This window comes from Macaca fascicularis, chromosome 7, assembly GCF_037993035.2.
Source record: "Macaca fascicularis isolate 582-1 chromosome 7, T2T-MFA8v1.1".
NCBI classification, from domain to species: domain Eukaryota; kingdom Metazoa; phylum Chordata; class Mammalia; order Primates; family Cercopithecidae; genus Macaca; species Macaca fascicularis.
Genome location: NC_088381.1, coordinates 574,495 through 597,651, shown reverse-complemented (window position 1 = coordinate 597,651; position 23,157 = coordinate 574,495). Strand labels below are relative to the sequence as shown.

At 49.8% G+C, this 23,157-nt stretch overlaps 1 protein-coding gene across 14 annotated transcripts in view; it reads right to left on the bottom strand.

Moving 5' to 3' along the window:
- The window catches only part of CYFIP1 (cytoplasmic FMR1 interacting protein 1), a 120,247-nt gene that overhangs the window by 39,027 nt on the left and 58,063 nt on the right, over positions 1 to 23,157 (bottom strand). For 6 of the 14 annotated variants that reach the window (XR_012414635.1, XM_073995242.1, XM_073995243.1 and 3 more), the window contains 9 exons: positions 22,237 to 22,362; positions 14,210 to 14,376; positions 13,331 to 13,478; positions 12,012 to 12,165; positions 10,246 to 10,402; positions 7,451 to 7,547; positions 5,901 to 5,977; positions 5,686 to 5,794; positions 4,025 to 4,144 (listed from right to left, as the gene is read on the bottom strand). Coding sequence is in view for 13 of the 14 variants with exons in the window: in XM_073995242.1 (XP_073851343.1) it covers positions 4,025 to 4,144; positions 5,686 to 5,794; positions 5,901 to 5,977; positions 7,451 to 7,547; positions 10,246 to 10,402; positions 12,012 to 12,165; positions 13,331 to 13,478; positions 14,210 to 14,376; positions 22,237 to 22,362 (1,155 nt within the window). In the remaining variant the exon portion in view is untranslated. Of the gene's footprint in view, positions 1 to 4,024; positions 4,145 to 5,685; positions 5,795 to 5,900; positions 5,978 to 7,450; positions 7,548 to 10,245; positions 10,403 to 12,011; positions 12,565 to 13,330; positions 13,479 to 14,209; positions 14,377 to 22,236; positions 22,363 to 23,157 lie in introns of all 14 variants that reach the window. The other 8 variants (XM_045395148.2, XM_045395147.2, XM_045395146.2 and 5 more) reach the window with 2 other exon arrangements.

The window sequence follows — 23,157 nt, the reverse complement described above, 5'->3', positions numbered from 1 at the left end:
GTAATCCCAGCACTTTGGGAGGCCGAGATGGGTGGATCACGAGGTCAGGAGATCGAGACCATCCTGGCTAACACGGTGAAACCCTGTCTCTTCTAAAAAATACAAAAAACTAGCCGGGCGAGCTGGCGGGCGCCTGTAGTCCCAGCTACTCGGGAGGCTGAGGCAGGAGAATGGCGGGAACCCGGGAGGCGGAGCTTGCAGTGAGCTGAGATCCCGCCACTGCACCCCAGCCTGGGCGACAGAGCAAGACTCCGTCTCAGAAAAAAAAAAAAAACAGGCCGCTACAGGTCTGAGTCCCAACCCGTTTGACTCCAACGGTGAACACGCGGAGCCCTGCTCTGCAGTGCAGAGATGCCCACAGGGACACGCACGGTGCCCGCCAGCGCCCAGTGTCTGCCAACCAAGGTCTGTTCTCCAGGAAAGAACAATCCTCCGAGCCCTGGCACGTTCGTGACCATCTGTCTGCAGCCTTTATTCTCAGAAGGTCGATTTGACCGGCGACCAAACCCTCGATTCACACTTCCTTTCCTCGGCTCTGGCGAAGGTCCGAGGACAGTCGGATTTTCCTTCCCCGCCTGCCCTGCTCAGACAGCCCAAGGACTTCTTCCTCATCTGGAAAGTCCAAAACTTTCACTGCATACCGTTTTTAACATATTATTATTTTTTTTCTAATCTTCAACCAGTCTAAGATGCAGTATTTCTGAGTGTTGACCAGTTTGGGTCGGCTTTACCGAGTACATGATGTATGCTTTTAATAGACACTCTCAAGGTGTCTTCTATTTTACCAACATTTTCTTGAAGTAAACGCCAGTCAGCCCTGTTCCGTTGCTTTGGTTTTCTTCTTGAGGAACCTGTATGACAGGTACATTGACTCTTCATCCTCCATCATGTGATCATTTGACAGCATCATTTCCTCTCAAATTGGCTTTAATTTCTTTTTGCTTTTAAAAATGTACTTTTTTTTTTTTTTTTTTGGAGATGGAGTCTCGCTCTGTCACCCAGGCTGGAGTGCAGGGACGTGATCTCAGCTCACTGCAAGCTCCCGAGTAGCTGGGACCACAGGTGCCGCCACCACGCCCGGCTAATTTTTTTGTGTTTTTAGTAGAGGCAGGGTTTCACTGTGTTAGCCAGGATGGTCTCGATCTCCTGACCTTGTGATCCGCCCACCTCGGCCTCCTAAAGTGCTAGGATTACAGGCGTGAGCCACTGCGCCCGGCCTTCGTTCTTAGTATTTCTAAGTCATCATCCATTGTGTTATTTCTGGTGTAGGTCTGCGGTTTTGAAATCTCTTTTTCTTTTCAATTTTTTCATGAGTTTTCATGATTTCTCTTTTCAAAACTTTCGTTTTTCCTATAAGCTTATTTCTGGATTTTTTTTTTTTTTTTTTTTTTTGAGACAGAGTCTTGCTCTGTCAACCAGGCTGGAGTGCAATGGCACAATCTTGGCTCACTGCAACCTCTGCCTCCCGAGTTCAAGCAACTCTCCTGCCTCAGCCTCCCGAGTAGCTGGGATTACAGGCGCCCACCACCACGCCCGGCTAATTTTTGTATTTTTAGTAGACACAGGGTTTTACCATGTTGGCCAGCCTGGTCTTAAACTCCTGACTTCAGGCAATCCACCCACCTCGGCCTCCAAAAGTGCTGGGATTACACGTGTGAGCTACTGTGCCTAGCGTATTTCTGGATTTCTAAAAATTCTGATTTATATTATTCTTTCACAGCAGCTACTACTTGCTTAATCTCTTTTAGCTGACTGTGAAGAACGAGGTCCAGTCTGCATGGTCCGTGGGAGTCTCTGGCGAGCCTCCGCTGCCTGCAGGGACAATGTTGTGCACTTCCATTTTCTTTTTTGCTGTAACACGTCTAAAGGAGATTGCGCCGTGATCCTTCCCTGCGGCTCGACTGGAAGTGAAATAAGCTCCCTCACGCTTCTGAAGAGGAAGACGGGCTGGTCAGGGCCAATAGTAACAGCGCTGGCTCAAGCCTTCTGAGACCTGCCTCTCAGGCTCCCCTCTGCCACGACCCTAACCCTTACAGCTTACATGCTATTCCCAGCAGCTTCTCCCACGGGCAGCTTTGTCTTCGGAGGGAATTTTGATTTATTCAATTCCAGAGACAGCAGCGTCAAACCTGATCTCACCTGAGGCATCTTTGAAAAGTTCTAAGTTATTCTCTGTTGGCCATCAGCCGGGGCTCCTTGACTCCAATGGTGCCAGGTGGTGGGCAGCACAACCCACGTGTACTCAAATGGCTGGACCCACAGGAGTGCCAGTGTGGACTAGCAGATGGTGGTATCCCCAGGGCTGGCACAAACGACCAGCCTTCGGAAGTCCCATTTGGTCTGGATAAAGGGAAAAGCCCTAGGCCTACCCAATACAAGTCTAACTTCAATCATCATACAAGAAATCACGGCTCCTCAACCAGTTCTCGGACCCAGAGCTCCTCAGGTGAAGGGGAGAAAGGACCTCGTGCATTTTGTTAGAAAATGCATAGTGTAAACCCTCCCCTTGTTCCCCCAGTGGAAACGGACGTGTGGCCATGCACCAATGACCGTGCACTGGAGAAGGGAAGACAACCAGCCTGTTCAGGCTTACTGCACACTAGCTCTGATTACATCCTAAAGATTCAAAGGCACCACAGGCCGAGGGTCAGAGTTGGGGGTAGTCAGGAGATCCACAGAGCTGTGGCTCGGGGGCCCGCTCACTGAGGTCCCCCTGTGGCTCCGGCCCTGGCTCCAGCACGTGCAGTTGGGTGGCACACCTCAGTGGCAGGCTGGTGTCTTCTACCCATGTTAAGGTCTTTCTGCCATCTTCTCTTCAGACAACTCTTCCGCGATGCCACGCTCTCTCACCTCCTCTAACACTCCAGTTACACGTTAGGTCTTTCCACTGTTGTCCACTTTCTTATGCTCTTTTCTGTTTCATCCATTTTTACTTTTCTCTGTTCCCCAGTTCAGATGTTTTTAATGCCTGTTTTCCTGTTCCTTAGTCTTGCCCCTTCCTGTGTTCAAATTCTGATAGAGACACAGGGAAAAATGGCAGACAGAGGCGGGTCTAACCTGCAGCTCCCACTCCGACGAACAGAGCAGCAAGTGAAGACTCACACTGCAAACTTTTGTTTCAAGAAATACCAAAGGAACATACCGGGAAAGCCAGGAGAATCCACAGGGACATACCAGGAAAGCCAGGAGAATCCACAGACCCTCTGAAGGAAGCGGCTTGCCCTGCAGCCTCCGTGAGACAGCCAAAAAATGGCTGAGGGCCCAGAGAGGGTGAGGGGGGACGCTGGCCCCAAACACACATCCTCACTGGGAAACCTGAAGGTCCAGGTAACAGGAGAAGGATTAGACCTTACCTGGAGCTGAGATGAACTGAGACAGCCGAGCAAAATGTAGGGGTAGAGGAATTAGCAGGAAGAGTCTTATGGGCTCTCTCGGTCCCTAAAGAAGACATTTCTTTTTTTTTTTCCTTGAGATGGAGTCTTGCTGTGTCTTCCAGGCTGGAGTGCAGTGGCACAATCTCGGCTCACGGCAACCTCCGCCTCCTGGATTCAAGCAATTCTCCTGCCTCAGCTTCCCGAGTAGCTGGGAATACAGGTGCGCACCATCACACCCGGCTAATTTTTGTAGTTTTAGTAGAGATGGGGTTTCACTATGCTGGCCAAGCTGGTCTCGAACTCCTGAGCCCAAATGATCCACCCGCCTCAGCCTCCCAAAGTGCTGGGATTACAGGCATGAGCCACCGTACTGGCCAAAGTTAAACATTTTTATCTCCTAGCTCGTTAATACTAAAATGTAAACATCTTATTAAGTGGTGTGCTACCTTTTGCCATAGTTGACGATTCTTTTCAAGACTGGGGTTATGTGTTCGTTAAAGTCAGTTTAGCATCGTGAACACGAGTGTAGGTGCTGCAAAAGAGGCTTGGTATAGGCCATGCTCAGTGAGCGCATCTCTTTTATTATCTATACAAGAACTGGACCTACCCTTAGTCCAATTTAATCAATAGCGCAAAGTAAAATTACTTACAACTATGGAGGTCAAATCTTCACTTTCAAATCGACCAATCGCCAGTTCCAGGGACTTATACACGGCTGCTGAGACACGCTGCGTGATCAGACGATTGAGGTCTATCGACCTGCCGAGGAGCTGGCGTACAAAGGGAAGGATGGCAGGGAAAGAGCGGACATGAGCAGCTGAAACACAACCAAAGCCTCAACAGAGACCCTGGAGAAGCCGGTCTCTCAGTAACGACACCCTTTACAACCATGTTCAGGACCCGTTCAGGACCCATCTCCCCACATACACGGCAGCCTGTGTGTGTCTTTTTACAGGTGTTACGATGATAAGAGAAAATTATTCCCTATTTCAACATACTAGGAACATATTCACACTTAAGTGTTATTCTGACAACATAAAAATATGACAAAGCCCTGGTGAAAAAGGTCCAAAAACGTGCATGGTGATTATTGGTGTACAGACAGTAGAATCAAGTGCAATTTTGTTTTAGTTTTCCACATTTTACTAGTTGTATGTGTGTGATGTAACATCACTTTTAACTATTTTTCTTTTTTTAATGTTTGTGGGTACGTAGTAAGGGTACATATTTATGGGGTACATGACATGTTTTGATACAGGCATGCAATGTGTATCATTTTTTTAAAAGCTGTAAAAAATAAGCACCGTATATCTTTAAATTCTTTCTGCTGGCCAGGAGAAAGTTTTCTCTGATGCTCTGAACTGATGAGTGCTTCTCACCTTCATTCTTTTATTTATTTACTTTTATTTATTTATTTTTTTGAGACGGAGTCTCGCTCTGTCGCCCAGGCTGGAGTGCAGTGGTGCGATCTCGGCTCACTGCAAGCTCCACCTCCCAGGTTCACGCCATTCTCCTGCTTCAGCCTCCCGTATCGCTGGGACTACAGGCGCCTGCCACCATGCCCGGCTAATTCTTTGTATTTTTAGTAGAGACGGGGTTTCACTGTGCTAGCCAGGATGGTCTCGATCTCCTGACTTTGTGATCTGCCCGCCTTGGCCTCCCAAAGTGCTGGGATTACAGGCTTGAGCCACTGTGCCCGGCCTTCATTCTTTTTAAGCTCTGGCTTTTGGGCTCCCGGAGAAGGGCTGACCGCTCTAGGCTATGCCCGCCCCCAGGAGCCGCAGGGCAGGTGCAGCATGCTGCAGGTGTTCCCTGTGTGTGAGGTGACCCAGCAGAAAGGGCGTGTCTTTCAATGCCTAACAATTTGTAAGGACGTTCACAGTCACAAGCCATGCTGATATCTAGTAAAACCTAGTTAGCTATAAGAAATTTCAATTTTTTTTTCTTTCTTTTTTTTTTTTTGAGATGGCTCTGTCTCAAAAAACTCTGTCGCCCAGGCTGAAGTGCAGTGGTGCAATCTCAGCTCACTGCAACCTCCACCTCCCGGGTTCAGGTGATTCTCCTGCCTCAGCATCCCAGAGCAGCTGGGACTACAGGCGTGCACCACCACGCCCAGCTAATTTTTGTATTTTTAGTAGAGACGGGGTTTCGCCATGTTGGACAGGCTGGTCTCGAACTCCCGACCTCAGGTGATCTGCCCACCTTGGCCTCCCAAAGTGCTGGGATTACAGGCGTGAGCCACCGCACCCAGCTGAAAACTCAGGCTTTCCAACGCACACTCTAGTCCTCACCTCGGCCCGGCCCAGCTCACCTGCACGTGCCTCTGCTTCAGCAGCGTTTCGTAGCGGTTAGACGGCGGAAGGTGGATCGTGGCTCCCTGATTCTTGCATTCTGATCGTAACCGTTTATCAAGAAGCAAACTAGTACAGAAAGACGACAAAGTTTTTCATACACTACAAATTGTAATGGGAACGTCAGATCAAATTATGAAACGTTTTGTATCAAAATCACACACCAGATACTCACCTTCCTGCCATAACCTTATAATATGCAAATATCTGGTCTGCTAGCTTGTAAACAAATTGGTCAAAACATAGATTCACCTGAAGAAAAAGAAAGCACACGTTACAGTGTGATTCCCTAAAGCAAGATCAAACAACAAGCTGAAAAACAAAATGTTTCGTTAAGGCAACTAACTGAGGCTTTTTTGTTTTTTTGAGATAAGAGTCCTGCTCTGTCACCCAGGCTGGGGTGTAGCAGTGCGATCTCGGCTCACTGCAAGCTCTGCCTCCCAGCTTCAAGTGATTTTCCTGCCTCAGCCTCCTGAGTAGTTGGGATTACAGGTGCCCAGCACCATACTGGGCTAATTTTTGTATTTTTATTAGAGACGAGGTTTCACCATGTTGGTCAGGCTGGTCTCAGATTCGTGACCTCAGGTGATCCACCAGCCTCGGCTTCCCAAAGTGCCATGATTGCAGGCGTAAGCCACTGCACCCGGCCTGAGGCTCTTGTTAGGAAAAAGAAACTAGGCCAGGCATGGTGGCTCACACCTGTAATCCCAGCACTTTGCAAGGCCGAGGTGGGCAAATCACTTGAGGTCAGGAGTTCACCAGCCCCGCCAACATGGCAAAACCCCATCGCTACTAAAAACACAAAAAATTAGCCTGGTGTGGTGGCACGCACCTGTGGTCCCAGCTACTAGGGAGGCTGAGCACGAGAATCGCTTGAACTCGGGAAGTGGAGGTCGCACCACCGCAAGTCTCTCTTCACCGTGTGCAGTGACCACAAGACACTACTGTGCACCGCACGTGGGTCCCTGCCTGGGACAGCTCCACCTACTGTGCACTCCAGGAGACACCACTGAGGGCCGCCCCTGGGCCTTCCCTGGAGCACAGCGGCTGTTCTGGGTGTGAGATTGGTCAGGAGACACCCCCAAAAGACCCTTACTTGCAGATGGGACTAGCACTACCTCCTGGAACCGTGAGGAGAACACCTGTGCTTGGTGGCAAGCGGGACCCAGGACCCAGGGGGCCCGGCAGACAGGGTCAAGAAGGGCATCTCTGCCCTCCCATCCTGCAGGGCCGGGGACCTGTGGCATCTCCCTGGAGCCCCATTTTCAGGGGGTCTTTGTGAGAAGGCAGAGGCGGCGACGTGGGGAATAAGGGTCATCTCCTTATATGTGCACACGCTAACCTGAGAACTCCACCTGTGGGAACTGGTCCTATAGAAGTCACGCGATGCAAATAAAAACGTGCCAGGGGGTGCAGCAGAGTGCTATTTACAAAATCCAACACCAAAAAAGCAGAGAAATCAAACAGGAGTTGCTTCAGGGCAAAGATCATAACCAAAAACAGATGAGGATGCAGACGCCGCAGTGACATGCGGTCAAGTGAAAAAGCACCTCCCGCACTGAGCGCGGGCGCAGATCCACGGAGGAAGGGCTCGCTCCCACATGCTTGCTTCTCGGTTTACGTTGTCTTATGTTTTAAGGAAAGTTTAATACTTGGAAGAAAACAAAATGAGAAAGGAGATTTAATTGAGAGAAATGAACAGGCATGGAGCTGCATGGGCCTCACCTCGGCCTCGATTTCGTCGTAGAGGAACTGCTTGTTGAACCTGGTGAGCGCGTAGTGGGCGCTGTCATTGTACAGGTCCAGGGAGTAGAGCACATACCTGCAGAGGACACAGCAGTCACCAGCAGCCTCCGCCCTGCACTCGCAGCTCCCACAGCCTCCCCCCACCTCAGAAACTCAACTCCGCTTTTCACCTCTCACGTAAGGAAAAACAATTTTCACTCCAAACATCACACAGTGCACCTGTGAAAGCCCTGGTGGCCGCGCCTGAGGTGGCTGCCACACCCACCAGGCTGTGAGGACACCTGGGGACAGCACACACCCACTCAAGGTCACGCACAGACAAGGGCCTCCACCTGCCTGCATCTTCTCACTTAGCAGCCTTTAAAATATTTCACTACAAGTACATAGTGTTTCTTTCTTAACAAGAAAATTGAGCTATTTTTTTATTTCAAGAATGAACTCCAAGGGCCAGGCTTGGTGGCTCATGGCTGTAATCCCAGCACTTTGTGGAGCTGAGGTGTGCAGATCACAAGGTCAGGAGATCAAGACCAGGTGAGCAATAGGGCAAGACACTGTCTCTAACAGAACTACAAAAAACTATCTGGGTGTGATGGTGCATGCCTGTAGTCCCAGCTACTCGGTAGGCTGAGCGTAGAAGGATCACTTGAGCCTGAGAGGTCGAGGCTGCAATGAGCCGAGATCGTGCCACTGCACTCTAGCCTACGTGACAGAGTGAGACCCTGTCCAAAAAAAAAAAAAAGATAGAGAATGAACTCCGGCACTTTAGGTGGACCAGGCAGGAAGATAACATGAGGCCAGGAGTTTGAGACCAGGTTGGACAACATTGCAAGACCCCATCTCCATGAAACACAAAACAATTAGCCAGGTGTGATGGCGCATGCCTGTAGTCCCAGCTACTCAGGAGGCTGAGGCAGGAGGATCGCCGGAGCCTGGAAGGTTGAAGCTGCAGTGAGCTGTCTTTGCACCACTGCACTCCAGCCTGGGCAATAAAGCAAGACCTTGTCTCTGTTGGGGGCAGGGAGGGGGACGAATGAGCTGACTGGAAAAGAACAAAGGTGGTCGGGTGCAGTGGCTCATGCCTGTAATCCCTGCACTTTCGGAGGCCAAGGTGGGTGGATCACTTGAGGTCGGGAGTTTGAGACCAGCCTGGCCAACATGATGAAACTCATCTCTACTAAAAATACAAAAATTAGCCAGGCGTAGTGGCTCGTGCCTGTAGTCCCAGTTACTTGGGATACTGAGGCTGAAGAATTGCTTGAACCTGGGAGGCGGAGGTTGCAGTGAACTGAGATTGTGCCACTGCACTCCAGCCTGGGCAACAGAGCAAGGCTTTGCCTCAAAAAAAAGAAAAAAGAAAAAATTACACCGACGGAAATACACAGACAGCATCAAACATTTAAAAACAAATACAAAGGTGAAGGTCCTGGATCCCACAGCTGACCAGAAGCATGTCCAGCATGGGCCCATGGCTGAAGGCCTGTCTCCCACTGCCTCATACCTGGACAAAGGCCATGGCCGGGGCAAGGAGGCGCATGCCTGAAGGAGGCCTCCTTCCAGCTCCTCACACCACCCCAATGCTGCGGAACGAGCCACCAGAGACTCTGCCCACAAAGATGGCATGGCCATGCCACAGCCACAGAGAGTGTAAGGTGGCTGTCCGTACCATCTCCTGGGCACCACGAGGGATGTGTGAGGACTGATGCACGAGGAACTCAGGGGCTTCCCACTCGTGGTGCTCAGAAGACAGACCTGCTGGGCAGCTCCCCAGTCGCCCACCATGAGACACACCCTTTTCCAAACACTTTCCCTTCCGTGGACTTCATATTTTCAAAGACTGACCCTTCCATCTAGGTCCAGAGTCCTGACCCCCAAAACAAAGCTGTTCGATCAATACTTCCTTTCCCCACTTCATCTGGGTCAGAGGCTGCGTCACACAAGAGGCCGGCCACAGGACCCCCACGTGGCAGCTCCCGGGCATGGCCACCTCACAGGGCCTGCACTACAAAGGCCTGGGGAGGGTCCAGGTTCATCCATCTCCCTGGTTCAGGCTGAGTCCCCGGGCCCCAGCCAGCACCCAATGCAAAGGACGAACGTGACTCGTTCTAGTGCCTGAGCTCTCAATTCCAGTCTGACGCCAAGAAACTAGTTAGTTACTCGTATTAACCTCTAAAGCTTTACCCCAGGAAACATGACTTTTTTTTTTTTGGAGACAAGGTCTTGCTATGTGGCCAGGCTGGAATGCAGTGGTGCAATCCATAGCTCACCGCAGCCACAAACTTCTGTGGTAAAGGAATCCTCCCGCATCAGCCAGCACACCAGGATAAGTTTTCTCAATTTTTTTTTTTTTTTGGGAGGGAGTCTCGCTCTGTTGCCAGGCTGGAGTGCAGTGGCATGATCTTGGCTCACTGCAAGCTCCGCCTCCCAGGTTCACACCATTTTGCTGTCTCAGCCTCCCCAGCAGCTGGGACTACAGGCGCCCGCCGCCATGCCCGGCTAATTTATTGTATTTTTAGTAGAGATGGAGTTTCACCGTGTTAGCCAGGATGGTCTCGATCTCCTTCCCTCGTAATGCGCCCACCTCGACCTCCCAAAGTGTTGGGATTACAGGTGTGAGCCACCGCGCCCGGTCTTATTTTTGTAGAGACTGGGGTCTTGTTATTTTGCGCAGGCCCGGAAACATGATTTCAAATAAAACAGTCCCGTCCTCCTCCACCTCTTTTGAGACCCCTGGTCACCACACGCAAAGGCTGGAGACTGGCCCCCCCGACACGCACTCCATCATGGACGCCTCCTTGGTCTCCAGGATGTGGTCCGTCAGGATCCAGGGCATTGACATTTCAATGGGGAACTGGATCCTCCTGCCCATGGTCAGCTCCAGGAAGAACTCTCGGAACCACAGCTGCGAAAGGTCACAGCACTGCTGCAGCGTTTCTGGGAGGGTTCAAACAACACCATGTTATTTCCCGCAAGCAAAAAAAAAAAAAATCTTTAGCAGAGATGACACAAGGGGCTGTGTATTGGGTGCCTGCTCCTCCTCACTCAGCCCCAAGCCATGCAGCATGGACATGAGTGGGGAGGGGTCACTGGGGCCTTGCACTAGGGACAGGACCAGCTGGGCATGGCTGCAGGTAAAGCCACCTCATCAACCGTTAGCCCTTCAGTGGGACCCAGGAAAAAGTGTCTTTTTTTTTTTTTTAAGACAGAGTCTCTCTCACTCTGTCACCCAGGCTGGAGGGCAGTGGCATGATCATAGCTCACTGCAGCCTTCAACTCCTGGGCTCAAGCCATCCTCCTGCCTCAGCCTCCAGAGTAGTTGAGAACACAAGCACGTGCCACCAAACCTAGCTGATTTTTGTATTTTTTGTAGGGATGGGGGTCTCGTCATGTTGCCCAGGCTGGTCTCAAACTCCCAGCTTCAAGTGATTCTCCTGCCTTGGCTCTCCAAAGGGTTAGGATTAACAGGTGTGAGCCACTGTTTTACCTAAAAATGCTCTTTTCAAAAGGAGACATAAAAACAGGACTTCTGGCCGGGCGCAGTGGCTCACGCCAGTAATCCCAGTACTTTGGGAGGCCAAGGCGGGTGGATCACAAGGTCAGGAGATCGAGACCAGCCTGGCCAACATGGTGAAACCCCGTCTCAACCAAAAATACAAAACTAGCCGGGCGCAGTGGTGGGCGCCTGTAATCCCAGATACTCGGGAGGCTGAGGGAGGAGAATCTCTTGAACCTGGGAGGCAGAGGTTGCAATGAGCTGAGACCGCCCCACTGTACTCTAGCCTGGGCGACAGAGCAAGACTTCATCTCAAAAAACAAAAAAACAAAAAAACAAACAGGACTTCTTTACTTTCGCTTAGGATAAAAACCAATGTCCAGGCTGCAGCATTAGAGGCACCCTCAGGGAGGTCTGGCTAATACAAAAATGAGACAGATTACAAGAGCCCACGCTCGAACTCCACCCTTTCATGGAGTTAACAGCAAAAGTGGTACGATTTCCTCCAGTACCTGCAGCACCCCAGCCAAGACAGCAGGGTTCCTGTTCTGAGCAAGAGGTGGACACGGACGACTCGATGAGGACACGGGGCAGACACACGGAGGGCAGAGAGCGCACCCACCGGTGGCCAGTCAAGCTGGCCGGTCAAGGTGGCCGGGCGTCACCCAGGACGGGCTTGCCTGGCACAGGGCACCTGCTACCTTCCCCCACGTCATGGACTGCGGGGGCCATTTCTGGTATTTATCAATGCCTGTGTCTCAACGCAGGCACCAGATTACATTCGCCTGTTTCCAACTCCGCACGGTTGAAAAGACTTTCTGTTCATGTCGCAGGGCCAGCCCAGGCTCCTCAGCTCATACCCTTGTAGGGGCCACGCCCTGTGGGGCGAGCTCAGGCCAGGGACGTGCAGCTGCCGTCACAGAGGGCGGGACGAGTCACCGTCTGGGTGCACCAAGGGACGGGGCGGGGTGGTCAGGCAGGCAGAAGCACTAGACGGTGTTAGTGGTGTTAGGACATGCCGGGCCGGATGCTGTCAGCAGTATCTCTTACCGCTGAAATTTATCAAGTGAGTGTAGAAGAATGACTCTCGATGAAATTTTTCTATGTCCAATATGGTGGGCCCCTCAAGGCTACTTCTCAAGGTTTTCTTGGAACCACTTTTGTCTGCAATGAGGGACTCTAGCATGGTTCTCACCATGTAAAGCTGGATTATCCAAGGAAACATTTGTGGGGGAGAAAATATACACGGTACATTAGTTACGCCAAACTCCGAACGCCCACGAGAGAAGGACTGCTCTGCTATGCCCTGGCCGGGAGGGCCCCGCACCAGCTCCCCGAGGGGTCCGGGCGCCTGTCTACGCGGCCACGTTGCTGCTGCTTCAGGGAAAGAACAGCTCGCCGCAGAGCCGCTCGCCTCCGTGCCACAAACGTCAAGAGAAACAAATGATGTCTTACCACCAAAGGTTAAAAGGGGTAGGTAGGTGCACGACTGCCTCAGAAACGTGTTAACCGCATGCAAGAGCCTCTCCATGCCCAGAGACTTGAGCTGCCTGAGCAGCTCGGCAGAGCCCAAGGACTCGGCCATGGTGCGCACCAGGTAGAGCTAGACACGGACAGACAGGAGGGAGAGGCAGGAGACAGACGTTAGTCACGCGACACACACACCCCAGGCAGGGACACGGGACGCACGCAGAGGGAGGCGGGGAGGGTGGCCGGCACCACGCACAGGCCGAGGGCCGTCCCCCTGACCCTCCTGCGGAGCCAGCAGCGTGCGCCGCTGGTGACTTTCCAGAAGCGTGGCAGAAGAGATTAAAAGCCTCCAGCAGGGATGAGGAGAAGACCAGCCCCGGGACGGAGGACAGACGCGGTGGTGCGGATTAAACCGGGTGTGAAAGTCGTGAGAAGCACCTCGGGGAGGCCTGAACACACCAGGAGAGAGGACAGTGGGCAGCTCAGGACCACGACAAGAGGACACGCAAGCAGCACCTCAGTTTCCCACGCCCCATCTGTAGGAGGGTCATTTGCAGACCCAACGTAAAGATTATAGACATTCAAACACCCATCGAGAAACACAGAATGAATACAGACACGTGGACGTGTGCCCACGTTTTTGGGACGGGAGTTGAAATGGAGTCAGACTCCTTCTTAGTGCACGTGACACATCTGACAATCAAGGCACGGCTCGCTCACGCTCCCGACTCACTTGGGCAGGAAACAGAGGAGCAGCAGAAACCACAGGCGGGCGCCACTTTCCCTGCCTGAGCGGGCAGCGGGGACCTCAGTTAACCGCTGCCTCACCAGCCCCACCCACTCGCAGCTCAGGGTGGGTCCCCAGGGAGAGAGCGCAGGCGGGCTCAAGGGACGAGAACCTGGGTGCTGGAGGGTCCCACGGCGCGGCGCGGCACTTTTATGTCGAAGCCGCTCTTAGGGTCCTTCTCGCCCCGCAAGGCTGGGTCATTGAAGGGCTCGTGCCCCGTCTCCCAGTCGCACACGGTCTTCCTGATGGCCTGCAGGACACTGAACACCCCACCAAGTGATCAGCAAGGCCCGGAGGCCAAGACCCCCAGCCTCACAATCATACCATCTCCCTGCCCAACTACCGGGCTCTCAGAACATTCCCATGAAAATACAAATTACTGCAGGGGCCACGGAGGGATGTGGTAATGGACCGGCCCAACAGGAAGGTTTAAAAGGAGCCTGCCTTCTGGAGAGTGTCACTACTCCCAGAAGACTGCCCGGGCTGCAGTTCGCATCTGTTAGCCCAGGGCAGCAGTGAGGTGGCTCCGAGTCACGCTGGGGGCAGGGAGAGGGCAGAACACAGCCTCCGGCCAGAGCAGAGCTCGGTCCCACCTGCCTGCAGCTGGCTGTCCCCAGTAACCAACAGGGACATGAAGTCACCCGCATGACCGGAGCCTGGGCGTGTCTCTCGACTGGTTTGGAACACAGCCTCGTCACCAACAGGGCTCCACCGTGCAGAGACCCCCACAGGCACTGTGAGCCTGGGATAAATGCACCTTGTCCCGGCGTCCTCGGACTCCCCAGACACCCTGCAGTTGACTTACTGTCCACTGTTTGGGTTAATCATTGGACCCATGCATTACTTTTAGAGGCAATTCACCAAGAGCATCTGGAGGTTGAAGATAAATGTATTGAAATCATTTTTGAGAATTTAACGCTCCTGTTGTTTGAACCCGAGTTCGTCCGAGGACGTGTGGGCACAGCGGGCACAGGGCGTAGGGAAGGCTGACCTCTGGATGACATTCTTCTTCTTCTTGATGGCCTGCCGCAGCGGCTCCCGGAGGGTCACCTGGGAGAAGTCCTGCAGTGCAGCATAGACGGTGTGCCGGATGGCGTGGTTGAACACGCTCTCCATCCTGCCCATCAGCACCTGCAGGCCTTTGATCATGGCGATCACCTGCGGGGGACACAGCAACAAGGACGGCCTTCTGAGGGCGGCACCAAGCCTCCTCTGTCTGGCATATGCCAGGGGCTGCTCCTCCTCGCCCACGGCACCTCTCCTATGCCCTCCCACGTTCCTGCCCTGCAGCTGCCCTGCCCCAAAACGTCTTCTCCAAAGCCGTAGTCAATGGAACTGTGCCCGCATCTGACTCCCAATCAGACCGTCAGCCTCTGGAGGACAGGGATGCATCTGACTCGAAACACACACGCAATCCACCCTGGCACACACACCCTCCTGTGATGGAATTCAAATGGGAAAGAAGAAAAAGACTCAGGAAAGCAGGCGTGATATTAACTAGAAAAGAAGTTACAAGAGGTTGTAGCCCAAATCCCATATTGTTCACAACAAAGGCACAGTGAATTACCATTCACAGAAACAGCCTGGAAGACTTTGACGGAACATAATTACACGACAAAGAGCTTCCAAAGTAATTCCTGGGACAGAAAAATGGTGCCAGGGCTCATTACTTCCCTGTTTCCAGACAGTAATTTTGTAATTACACTGTGCTTTATTACTTTCTGACTAAACAACTGAAGGGCACAAACCAAGCATGACTTTTACAATTGCATGAGCTTTCTTGCTGCTTTTGCAGTTTATAAATATTTATACAGCCAACTTCACGATAGCTATGTGAGACCCACAAATCTCTCTGAAAGCAGCAAGTGAGGCAGAGCAAGACACACTTACCCCAAGTCCACCTGCCGTGTGGACGCCTGACGTATAAGACACCAAAGCAGAACATCTAATAGCACCAGAGAAACATAATTCTTCTTTTTATTTTTTAACTAGAATGCTGTACCTAAGACTAATATATCTGGTAAAATCTTAAAAACCCTTCTTCGGCCAGGCACAGTGGCTCACAACTATAATTCTAGCACTTTGGGAGGCTGAGGTGGGAGAATCACTTGAGACCAGAGTTCAAGATCAGCCTGAACAAAATGGCCAGACCCCATCTCTCCAAAAAATTTAAAAATTAGCCAGATGTGGTGGCATGAGCCCGCAGCCCCAGCTACTCAGGAGGCTGGCCGGGAGGATCACTTGAGCCTAGGAGTTTGAGGCAGCAGTGAGCCGTGATGATGCCACTGCACTCCAGCCTGGGTGATAGAGCGAGACGCTGTCTCAAAACAAAACAAAAACCCTACTTCAGCATCTGAAAATGCTCTTCAGTCTACAGTAATCATTTCAAAAGGTTTTTTTGTTTTTTGGTTTTGTTAAAGTTTTTGACAGATTCCTTTTTTGAGACAGGGTCTTGCTCTGTCGCCTAGGCTGGAGTGCAGTGGCATGATCACAGTTCACTGCAGCCTTGACCTCCCAGGATCAATCGATCCTCCTGCCTCAGCCTCCTGGGTAACCAGGACTACAGGCAGGCGCCACCATGCTTGGCTAAGCGTATTCTTACTCTTATTAAATCTGTTGGTTTGAAGTTCGCTTACCAAGAACACAAATGTGTTTCCCCAAGACTTCACACAGTCTCCCTCCATCACTTTCTGGGTTTTATTCACCCCTTTTGTGTTCCTCACTATGGCTTTATAAACAGCCTGATTCATGGGTAAATGTAGACGTGTCCGACAAGTACATGAAACATGACTTATATGATTTTGGTGCTTTTCTTTTTCATAAAATTTTCAGGTGGAAAAGTTGACAGTCTGTTTTTAATTCCCCCTTCAATAATGTAAAGAATTTCCAAATAGACTGTTTTCATGTAAGACTCACGGTCTACATGCAATTAAAATAATGAAAATTTTAGAAAGGAAAAAGTCTGGAAGAAAGCGCACTCAGCTGCTCGGTGCCGTTTCTGTGATGGCACCGCGGGCACTGGGCCTTCCTAATGCCACGCCTGGGTTTTTCGCGCGCTTACTTTGGAAAATGGTTTGATGATTTTATGTTGCTTTTCTAATCAATTAAAAAAAAAAAAAAAAGTTCTATTTAAAAAACCAAACGAGGAACAACCCATTTTAAGTGAACATGACAATACTACATATTCACGCTTACAGGAAGAAGGAAAAGGCAAGTTAACAGTAAACCGGGAGCTTTAGATGCCTGCATTAGAAAAGTAAAAAGGATAAAAATCATAATACTTACCAAACATTCATCACAAATTACAAACACCAAAATAAACTCCCCCCAAAATAGAAGAAAAAGAACTAAAAGCACCTGGGTGCGGTGGTTCACGCTTGTAATCCCAGCACTTTGGGAGGCCAAGGCGGCAGATCATGAGGTCAGCGGTTTGAGACCAGCCTGGCCAATATGGTGAAACCCCGTCTCTACTGAAAATACAAAAATAAGCTGGGTGTGGTGCTGCATGCCTGTAGTCCCAGCTACTTGGGAGGCTGAGGCAGGAGAATTGCTTGAACCTGGGAGGCAGAGCTTGCAGTGAGCCAAGATGGTGCCACTGCACTTCAGCCTGGGTGACAGAGCAAGACTTTGTCTCAAAATAAATAAATGCAACAGTTAATGAAACAGAAAACAAGTGTATAATCAAGGGTGATCAACAAAGACAAAGCTGTTCAGTAAATAAATAATAAAAAATAAAACTAAAAATAAATGCCCAGCAAGAATAACAAAGAAAAAAGAGAAGCAGGCCAGGTGCGGTGGCTCATGCCTTTAATCCCAGCACTTTGGGAGGCTGAAGAAGGCGGATCACTTGAGGTCAGGGGTTCAAGACCAGACAGGCCAACACGGTGAAACCCCGTATCTACTAAAAATACAAAAATTAGCCAGAAATAGCTTGAACTTGGGAGGTGGAGATTGCAGTAAGCTGAGATTGTGTGAGACTCTGTCTCAAAAAAAAAAAAAAAAAAAAAAAAAAAAAAAAAAGACAGAAGCACGAATTACCAGCATTAAGAATGAAAAAGGGAACATCAGCAGTTTATAGACAGATTAAGAGACTACGAGAAAATACTCATAGACAGAGGACGGAGTCAATGGGATAGAATTGAGTCCAGAAGTTAACTCACAATTGATTTTCAATCGGGTGCCAAAACAATTCAATGGGGAAAGACCATCTTTTCAACAAACAGTACTGACAACCGGATATGTACATGCGAGAGAATCCAGGTGGACCCGCCAGCAGGAAAGGGTTAATTCAGCAGGCTGGGGAGAGTGAAACTCTGCACATCCCCAAGAAAGGCCCGTCTTCAGGACTGACTGAGGCCATCCCAGGAACCAGCTCTGAGCCTTGGGAGTGTCCTGTCTAGAGAGTATGTTCTTGTGAGCCTGGGACCCAGGGCCTACTGCTGTACCACTCTGACCAGACAGTCTCTGCTAACAAGGTGACTCATGGTGACCTCCTGTGTGTGTTTTGAGGGCCTAGAGTCTGAGTAGCCAAGGTCAGCCACGTGACTGGCCCCCAGTGAAAACCCAGGACCCCAAGGCTCTGGGGAGCTGCCCTGCTGAGCCACACTTTGCGTGTGCTGTCACACATCATCACTGGGAGAAATAAGCGCATCCCGTGCAATTCCACTAGCAGGGCACACCTACAAGTTTACACTTGGCTTCTCTGGACTCCACCCTTGTGCCTTTTCCCTTTGCTGATCTGACTGTCTTTCGGCTGCAAGGAGTCATAACCTTCAGTGCAACAACTACTAAGCCCTGAGAGTCCTCCCAGCCAGTCGGGGGGATGGAGGGTGGTCTGCAGGGCTCCTGACACAACCTGGTCACACACTGTATAAAAATCCACTCAAAGTGGAAAATACATTTCAATTAGGAGCTAAAACTAAAAACTTTTAGAAGAGGCTGGGCGCGGTGGCTCACGCCTGTAATCCTACCACTTTGGGAGGCAAAGACAGGCTGATCACCTGAGGTGAAGGGTTCGGGACCAGCCTGGCCAGCATGGTGAAACCCTGCCTCTACTAAAAATGCAAAAATTAGCTGGGTGTGGTGACACACGCCTGTAATCCCAGCTACCTGGGAGGCTGAAGCAGGAGAATCGCTTGAACCAGGGAGGCAGAGGTTGCAGTGAGCTGAGATCACGCCACTGTACTCCAGCCTGGGTGACAGAGCAAGACTCTGTCTCAAAAAAAAAAAAAAAAAGACTTTTAGAAAGAAACACAGGAGTAAATCATGACCTGGGTTACACAATGGTTTCTTACATATGATGCCAAAAGCATAAGCAACGTAAGAAAAACAGATAAATCAGACATAATCAAAATCAAAACCTTTTGTGTCTCAAAAGACTCCATTAAGAAACAAAAAGGACAACCACAGAATGGGAGAAGATACTGAAAATCCCATGGCTTTAAGGAACTGATATTTAGAATGTATAAGGAACTCTTACAACTCAATAATAAAAAAGATAACCTAATTAAAAATGAGCAAAGGATCTGAATACACATTTCTCCAAATAATGCACACAAATGGCCAACAAGCACATAAAAAGATGTTTAACATCCTTACTTGTTAGAAAAATGCAAATCAAAAGTGCAAGGAAATGAAATACCACCTCACACCCACTAGGATGGCTAGAATCAAAAAGACATATGGTAACAAGTTTGGTGTGGATGTGGGGAAACTGGAACCCTCACATACTGCTGGTAAGAAGGAGAAATGGTGCTGCCACTATCTGGTAGTTCCTCAAAAGCTAAATGTGCTGTTATGATCCAGTAATTGCATTTTTAGCTATACAATCAAAAGAAATCAAAACCAGCATCTACGCAAAAACTCGTACATGAAAGGCCATAGAGGCTGGGCATGGTGGCTCACCTCTAATCCCGGCGCTTTGGGAAGTCAAAGCAGGAGGATCACTTGAGCTCAGGAGTTCAAGACCAGACTGGGCAACGTAGTGAGATCCCATTTCCACAAAAAATTTAAAAATTAATCGGGCATGGTGGTATGTGCCTGTGGTCCTAGCTACTTGGGAGGCTATAGAGGGAGGATTGCCTGAGCCCAGGAGATTGAGACTGCAGTTAAGCCATAATCCTGCCACTGCACTCCAGCTGGGTAAGAGTGAGACCTTGTCTCAAAAAAAACAAGAAGAAGAAGTTCTCAACAACTTTATTAATAACAGCAAAAAGGTAGAAATAACCCAAATGTCTATCATCTGATGGATGGATAAATACAAAGTAATATTTCCATGTAATGGAATATTATTCAGCAATAAACAGAACAAAACAGTGATACCTGTGTGAACCTTGAAAATTATGCTAAGTGGCCTGGCATGGTGGCACATGCCTGTAATCTCAGCACTTTGGGAGGCCAAGGCAGGTGAATCACCTGAGGTCAGAAGTTTGAGACGAGCCTGGCCAACATGATGAAACCTTGTCTCTAGTACAAATTCAAAAATTAGCCGGGTGGGTGTCTGTAATCCCAGCCACTCTGGAGACTGAGGCACAAGAATCGCTTGAACCCGGGAGGAAGAAGTTGCAGTGAACTGAGATTGCGCCACTGCCCTCTAGCCTGGGCGACAGAGCGAGGCTCCATCTTAAGGAAAAAAAAAAAAACCCGGGCACGGTGGCTCACGCCTGTAATCCCAGCACTTTGGGAGGCCGAGGCAGGCGGATCATGAGGTCAGGAGATCGAGACCACCCTGGCTAACATGGTGAAACCCTGTCTTGACTGAAAAAAAATACAAAAAATTAGCCGGGTGTGGTAGCGGGAGCCTGTAGTCCCAGCTTCTTGGGAGGCTGAGGCAGAAGAATGGTGTGAACCCGGCAACCAGAGCTTGCAGTGAGCCGAGATGGCACCACAGCACTCCAGCCTGAGCGACAGAGCAAGACTCTATCTCAAAAAAAAAAAAGAAAAAAAAAAGAAAAAGAAAATTATGCTAAGTGAAGGAAGCAGCCAGTCACAAAGGGCCACACAGGGTATGACCTACTCATATGAAATGCCCAAAAGAGGCAAATCTACAGGGTCAGAAAGCAGGGTGGTGGCTGCAAAGGGTTGAGGGAAGAATGAAGGGTGACTGACAATGAGCTGGCATTTCTTTTTGTTCTAAATTTGATTGTGATTGTACAACTCTGTGAATGTGCTAAAAGCATTGAATTTTACACTTCAAATGGGTGAACTGTATGGTTATGTGAAAAAAGAAAAGCTTCTACCAAAATAAGATGAGAATTTACTACGAAAAAGCTTATGTCAAAAAACTCGAAAATTTTGGCTGGGCACAGTGGCTCACACCTGCAATGCCAGCACTTTGGGAGGCTGAGGTGGGCGGACTGCTTGAGCTCAGGAGTTTGAGATGAGCCTGGGCAACTTGGCAACACCCTGTCTCTACCAAAAACATAAAAATTAGCCAGGCATGGTGGCATGCACTTGTAGTTTCAGCTAACCAGGAGGCTGAGGTGGGAGGATTGCTTGAGTCCAGGAGGCTGAGGCTAGAACAGTGAGCTAAGATCATGCCACTCCACTCCAGTCTGGGCGACAGAGCAAAACTCTGTCTCAAAAAAAAAAAAAAAAAAAAAAAAAACCACCCAAAAAACAACTCGATAAAACAGTGTAGTATTTGCATGTAACCTAGGCACATCGTCTAGCATGCTTTAAATCATCTCTAGATTACCCAAATCCCTAACACAATGTAAACGCTATAGAAATAGTTTTTATACTGTAGTTTTTAACATTTTTATTACTTTTTACTGTTGTTATTTTTTCTTTCTGAATATTTTTGACCCAAGGTTAGTTGAATCCACGGAGGTGGAACCCTAGAACACGGAGGGCCGACTGTATGAGACTTTGTCAGTTCTCCTGTCACGATCCGTAGGATTGTTCATATCCTGATTAAAATCTTCACTGTGGGACAGGAAAAGCTGACTCTAAAATGAATATGAAACTACAGTGGGGGCCGGGCGCGGTGGCTCAAGCCTGTAATCCCAGCACTTTGGGAGGCCGAGACGGGCGGATCACGAGGTCAGGAGATCGAGACCATCCTGGCTAACACGGTGAAACCCCGTCTCTACCAAAAAATACAAAAAACTAGCCGGGCGAGGTGGCGGCGCCTGTAGTCCCAGCTACTCGGGAGGCTGAGGCAGGAGAATGGCGTGAACCCGGGAGGCGGAGCTTGCAGTGAGCCGGATCTCGGCCACTGCATTCCAGCCCGGGCGGCAGAGCGAGACTCCGTCTCAAAAAAAAAAAAAAAAAAAAAAAAAAGAAACTACAGTGGGGAAGAACAGCCAAGGAAGTCTAGAAGACAGAAAAGACGTGCGTTCCCGGACAGGGTAGATAACTACAGAGTCACAGGGTGGTACTGGGCAACAGACAGCAACCGAGCTGGGTTAGAGCGAGCAGAAACGGCCACACATGCCTTGTCACGTGGCCAGCTACAAAGGTGGCAGCGTGCGGGGTGGACGGAATTGTTTCAAAAATTAACTTCAGGTGAAATTCGCATCTCAGAGTGAAAGCAGAGTGAAGTATCCAGAAAGCACTGCAGAATACCTTCAGGACCTGCGAGTATGCAAAGATTTCTCAGCACAGGAGAAGCACAGCTATGAAAGAAAAGATACCGGTTGATGCTGGAATGAAGAGCTGCCCATGGAAAGGCTCACAGGGGAGTGCAGCGCCAGCCTCACAGGAGAGCAGGACAGCTCTTCTCTCTCAGCAGGGCCACACCTCTTTCACCTCCCCTCCCCGCACCCCACACTGCTCTCCATCCAGATGCAGGTCCAGGAGTCCAGACCCGCCCACAGGGAGCTTCGGCGCAGACCCAGCACCGACGGCCGCTGCTCCCCTAACGCACTCTACTCTGACTACTCTGCCAGACGGAAAGGGGTGCCCACACAGAAGCAACGAGGAAACAGGCAGTTGGTTCATGTTTTTGCTTTTGACAGAGAAGCCAGTGTGAGGTCAGAGCGACACGAGGAGGAGCGAGCGGCCGAGGGTCCTCACCTCCACCAGGGCGAACTTCTCCTCGCTGGTGTAGTTGTAGCGCGTGGCCCGCTCGTACTCCTCCGCGCTGTCCGGGCAGTCCTTGTTGGAGTACTTGTCGGTGGGGTGCACAAGCTTCCAGGAATACTGCAGCAGCCAAAAGAGCAGAGCTGTTCCATATTGCATGCAAAATGCCTGGCGTCTGGTCTGACTCACACGATGGTGGCCAAAGCCAGAAGGCCAGCCTTCGAACCTTTGCTGCATTCTGAAAAGTCACACGTGAGGACACACACACCGTCCATCTCCACAGATGGGCAAAAGATCCTGGTCCCGTAACCTCTCATTTAAAAAACCTACCCAGCAAAATAGCCTGGATAGTGAGTGCTGAGTATCTAAGACTCTAGGCATTTCATCATTATTTTAAAAAGGATTCTGGGCCAGACATGGTGGCTCATGCCTATGACCCCAGCACTTTGGGAGGCTGAGGTGGGAGGATCCCTTGAGCCCAGTTTAAGATCAGCCTGAGCAATAAAGTGAGGCCTCATCTCTACGGAAAGTAAAATAATAAGATTCTGCCTTTCAAATGATCATGTACTCTTCCAATTTGATCATTTTTATGTGATCAAAATAAATCACAAAAGGGAAAATCTTTTATGAATTACAGGCATCCAAATCTTTATATGGCACCAGAAATAATTTACTAATGTTCAACAAAAGATATTGAGACATTGACGGCTGGAGCTCCAAAGAGAAAACGTTATCTTAAAAACGCGGGGGATGAAGCAACATTAATGGGTACAAATATACGGTTTGATATTAGAAATAAGATCTAGTGTTAGATCAGTTAGGGTGACTATTAATTAAAATAATTTATGGTACATTTCAGAATAGATAGGGAAGAACTCGAATTTTTCTGGCATAAGGACAAATATTTATGGCGAT